The sequence below is a fragment of the Bacillus rossius genome (assembly GCF_032445375.1).
Source record: "Bacillus rossius redtenbacheri isolate Brsri chromosome 4 unlocalized genomic scaffold, Brsri_v3 Brsri_v3_scf4_2, whole genome shotgun sequence".
In the NCBI taxonomy this organism is placed as follows: domain Eukaryota; kingdom Metazoa; phylum Arthropoda; class Insecta; order Phasmatodea; family Bacillidae; genus Bacillus; species Bacillus rossius.
The window spans coordinates 34,056,279-34,061,467 of NW_026962011.1; the positions used below are offsets into that span (position 1 = coordinate 34,056,279).

At 34.0% G+C, this 5,189-nt stretch overlaps 1 protein-coding gene across 1 annotated transcript; it reads right to left on the minus strand.

The window, feature by feature from the left end:
• Window positions 1-3,517: 3,517 nt before the first annotated feature.
• LOC134542422 (ADP-ribose pyrophosphatase, mitochondrial) lies at window positions 3,518-4,669 on the minus strand. Its single transcript, XM_063386640.1, has one exon. It carries the CDS (start codon window positions 4,559-4,561, stop codon window positions 3,659-3,661), a length of 903 nt encoding a protein of 300 aa, XP_063242710.1. The 5' UTR covers window positions 4,562-4,669; the 3' UTR covers window positions 3,518-3,658.
• Between the last annotated feature and the right edge of the window lie 520 nt (window positions 4,670-5,189).

Consider the following 5,189-nt stretch of genomic DNA (forward strand, 5'->3'; position numbering starts at 1 on the left):
TCACATTGGTGTTATAATTTCAGTAACAGAAGAAGTTTGCACTTACCCATTCCTTTTGTCCTAAACTTTCTATACAAAAAAAGTGCCATAAAAATTAATTTCATTAAATGTTAATACATTATTAAAAATATATGTAACTTAGCCAACAATGTCTGTTGCATCAGTTAATATTAATTATAAACTATTGAATATTACATTAAGTATTCCTGTAATGCTACATTACTTCTGTGATAAAAATTTATTTTCTTAACATACTTAGTATAGAAGTTTTTGTATTGTAAAAAAAAAGTTGTGACATCCTTCCACTAAAGCTAATCACCAAAAACCCATAGTTTGATTTAAACACGTGTCTCGTTCCTCACATCCACAGCAGAGGTTCGTCACTAAAAAGCACTTATAAATAGTCTTAAGTGACGCAGTTTGTAGGGATGGCAAGCAAATTTAATTTTACGAAGCTCTTTTCAACTTGCTAGACAAACAAACAACTTCTGATGGCATTTAACAATTCATGGTTTTCCCTGGACCAAGAATTTACCCATCTAATTCAAGGTTTAACAATTTTCCTGTTCAGGTGGCCACCTGATTCCAGAGGACATAGGTTTGGATCCCAGGTTTGCTAAGTTGATTTCCTGTTTCTGAAATAACTTAAAGCAAATGGTGCAGTGGTTCCTTATTATATAAAATGGCAGGTTCTTTCCACAGTTTTAATTCAAACAGTCAGTTTATTCATCTCAAATTACCTCGCTGTCAATGACACCAAACAACTGAAAAAAATTAAAAGGAGTATTTGCCCTGGCTTGATGAGCAACTGATATGAAAAGCAGTCGTGCGGAACAGATTGATAAGCTTCAAATCTTGTCAGCGTAGTTATCAGCTCTAAGCGTGCTGGCAATTACAAATTATACGAACCCATCACATGAATGGCAGATTTTACATGGGTTTGGTAACAACACAGAAAGTGAATATTTATTCATAAACATAATTTTCGAAAATATATTACATGTGTGAATAAATATAGAAATTAATTCTTATAACAAATACAGAAATAAATAATAGGGTAAAAATGTAGTGTACGGATTATCGTCAAAAAAAAAATTTTAAATCTGAAATAACGTTTATTATATGCTCTTTTACGTCCTCTTTTCATTACAGCCTGCGGAGATAAGAAATTCCAATTACTATTGGAGATATCGCCGTTCTTATTTTGCAATACAAGACCTATGTAATCATTTGACCGCCGTCATTTTATGTTTTGCCGTGTGCGCGTGAATGCCTAAATAACAGAAATTTTCCATTAGGTAAGGTTAGTTACATTTAAAATACTTCAAAATAAATAGAAACTAAAAATAATATCAATTAATTTTACTTGTAGTTTTAAGTATTTATAATGTAACTGACCTGACCTAACAAAACGGGACAAAGGTAGATTAGGTCAGGTCAGCTACAATATAAATACTTTGAAACTGAACGGACATTAAAAATAATAAAATTAATTTTAATGGTTCTTTAGTTTTAAAGTATTTATAATGTAGCTGACCTAACCTAACAAACCGGAACAAAGGATTAACAGTAGGAACGAATGTAATTTTTTTTTTACGCGCAACAATCATTTTGAACAATAAATGAATAAATCATCACCTATTGGTTCATTTGAATATTGGCCTATCGCGAACTATCACGTTACAACATTATCCAATAAAAAACAATTGATACTCGTAAACAAAAAACTATGGTGAATGCTGTGTGAATGAACAGGTATAGTGATTAAAATTTTAAAATTTGATATCTCCAAAAGTAATTGGAATTTCTTATCTCCGCAGGCTGTAATGAAAAGAGGACGTAAAAGAGCATATAATGAAAGTTATTTCAGATTTTTAAAAAAAATTTTGGTAAATATGTACAGTCGCGGTAGATGCCAAAAAAAATGCTAAAAATCCGAAAACACTTTTATTCTGTGCTCTTTCACTTCCTCTTTTCAAATCAACCGGCGGAGATAAGAAATTCCAACTACTTTTGGAGATATCGAATTTTTTAATTTTCATCACAATACCTGCATATTCATGCGGAAAAAAATGCTAACAATCCGAAAATACTTTTATTCTATGCTCTTTCACTTCCTCTTTTGAAATCAACCGGCGGAGATAAGAAATTCCAAATACTTTATGAGATATCAAATTTTTTAATTTAGCAATACAACGCCCGTTTAACCCTTCGAACGTCGCCATTTTTTATTTTGACGTGTGTTAGTGAATGCGTAATTAATAAAATGGTCAATTAGGTCAGGTCAGTTACATTATAAATACTTTCAAACTAAGCGGACATTAAAAATAATGTGAATTTAATTTAATGGTTCTTTAGTTTTAAATTATTTATAATGTAACTGACCTGACCTAACAAAACCCGGACAAATGATGAACATTAACAACTCACGTAATTTATTTTACTTAATACTTGCGCAACAATATCCAAATAAAAAAATAATACTTTAAAATTAGAAACGTTAAAAACTCACCTAAGTTGGAGGCGGGTACATTTCCTTTGCCACTATAAGGAAATGATGTAGTCGTTCACTGCAGAAGTTGACCGATTAATTAAACATCGTTTTGAACAATAAATGAATAAATAGTCACGTATTGGTTCATTTGAATACTGACCAATCACGGAATAAATAATCACATATTGGTTCATTTGAATACTGGCCAATCACGGAACAGTCACGTGACAAAATTGTCCAATAAGAAACATGATACTCGTAAACAAGAAACCTTATTATCTATGACAAGAAACAATGGTGATCGCCGCATACTACGCAGGTATTGTGATGAAAATTAAAAAATTCGATATCTCCTAAAGTATTTGGAATTTCTTACCTCCGCCGGTTGATTTGAAAAGAGGAAGTGAAAGAGCACAGAATAAAAGTATTTTCAGATTTTTAGCATTTTTTTTTGCATCTACCGCGACTCTACATATGATGAAATTTAAAAATTCGATATCTCCTAAAGTATTTGGAATTTCTTACCTCCGCCGGTTGATTTGAAAAGAGGAAGTGAAAGAGCACAGAATAAAAGTTTTTTCAGATTTTTATCATTTTTTTTGGCATCTACCGCAACTGTACATATTTACCAAAATTTTGACGATAATCCGTACACTACATATTTACCAATAATAGCTGCTCATGTACAAGCTACTGATGATTAGGTTATTTTGTGCACCATGGAAACTGTACAATTTGTATAATCTAGTCACGTAATTAATAGCCTAATGTGGCAGTCCACAAATTTTAGTATGCAATGGTACTAATTTTTTGTCAGAGCACAAACATTTTAATTTTGGCATGAATTGTAGAAGCGGCTTAAGCCAGCATACGGTTAAAGTTCAGTATCAAGTATACAAGTTCATCCCTTGATCCTGATAGAATGATCCTGTATAGATTGATCCTGTGGTATGTGATGCTTGCCGTTTTAATTAAGTACGTCGAAAGATCCTGGAATATAATCATGAATTAAGATAAGTTGAATAATAATGAAAGAATTTAATTTATTTTGAGTGATGCAAGACCAACAATAAAGGCCCTCAAACTAACTAAGTTACAAATACGCTTCTTTGTTACAACTTTTTATAATGTATAAAAACTAAACATCTTTCACTTCACATGCAATCACCAATGACAGTTGTGTAATTCGGCCACTCTATGAATTAAATCAATGTGGCTTGCATACAAAGAAAGGTTTCTGTCCACGTCCATCCACCTTACATTAACTGCATCATCGCCAGCGCAGAATGGCAGAACACCAACACACGTGCCTTGCTCATCATGAAAGTTCGAAGCAACAGTTTCAATCCACGCATTGTCTGTGTTGCGATGGTCATCCACGTAACCTTTGAATATAACCTTACCACCAGCAAAAAATTCATCAATCATTTTTTCAGACTGAATAGCAGACCTTGAACCTAATGAGTTAAGAGCTTCTTCCATGAATTCCCTCTTTAACGTGGTGGTTACTTGCTCACCAGGGTCAACCATGCCACCTGGTAAAGCCCACTCTCTGGTGTCCCGCCTCTGAATGCCTACAAACTGGAGAACATGTTTCTGCGAGACACTGTGTAGCTCCCGATTATTAGAAGTGTTTCTTTTCCACCTGGTAACGATAGGATCAGCAGCATGATTCGGACCCCACCGTCCCAACAACCCGCGCCCACACAGACCAGTTCGGCCAACGATGTTCAAAGGTACACCATTTAGTATTTTATACATTCCTTGATGACTTTCTCTGTTCACGTTGCCATCAATTTCGTTCCATTTGGGATTAAAACCTTCGGCTCCTATTGGTGGATCAGCCCATGTCTGATTTCTAATGTTATCTGAGGTGTACGACGGAGGCGCGTACTCCGTCCAAGTAACATCCCACTTTACTTTATCGTCGGGGACATGCAATCTCACAATCTCTTCATTTGTTCGTGGATAAAACTTGGTCCTGCTTTTAAAATGAATCATCCTTATGAGGTAGTACAAAGACGAATAATGTCCAGCGTCTTTAAAACACTTCAAACTTAGTACCATTTACACAAAGAAATAATCCGTTTAGGTGGATAATCCTTGGAAATAATCATTGTTGACTAGCAATCCATTGTGGCATCAAATTGTACTTCGATGTTATAATACATACTTATTAATAATAGTTACTACTGCGACACTAATTAATTAGCGTATTTTATCCCGCAACCCATTAATATTTGTCCACAATAATAAATAATCCAAACCCTTACATATTTCTCACTTTTTTGATAGGACACTTGTAACCAACGAGCATACAATCATTCTTGTAACCATAGTCCACAAAAGCAAGTAAGATAAAGAGTCACAACTCAATGCTATTCCTAACAATTAATTTCTATGAAAATCAGTGATCTGTGTGATTTATCGGAAACCTATCAACATAACAAATCGTTTACTTTTCGAAAGGAAATTTAAGCTTACTTGATTTTTTGTTTCGGATTATCTATTTTATAATAAATAAAAAAAATAAACATAGCTGCCCTGACACCGCAGGGTATTTTTTACCTAATCTCTATGCTTAAGCTGGTATCCTGTAAGATGGTGATGCACCCGGAGCCAATAGATGGCGCCAACTGCAGAATGTAAATAAGGGTGCGGTTACACGGGACACTGAACTACTTCAGATGAACAT

Bases quoted from the DNA above. Each gene is read 5' to 3' on its own strand.
- LOC134542422 (XM_063386640.1), bottom strand. From the start codon at position 4,561: ATGGTACTAAGTTTGAAGTGTTTTAAAGACGCTGGACATTATTCGTCT.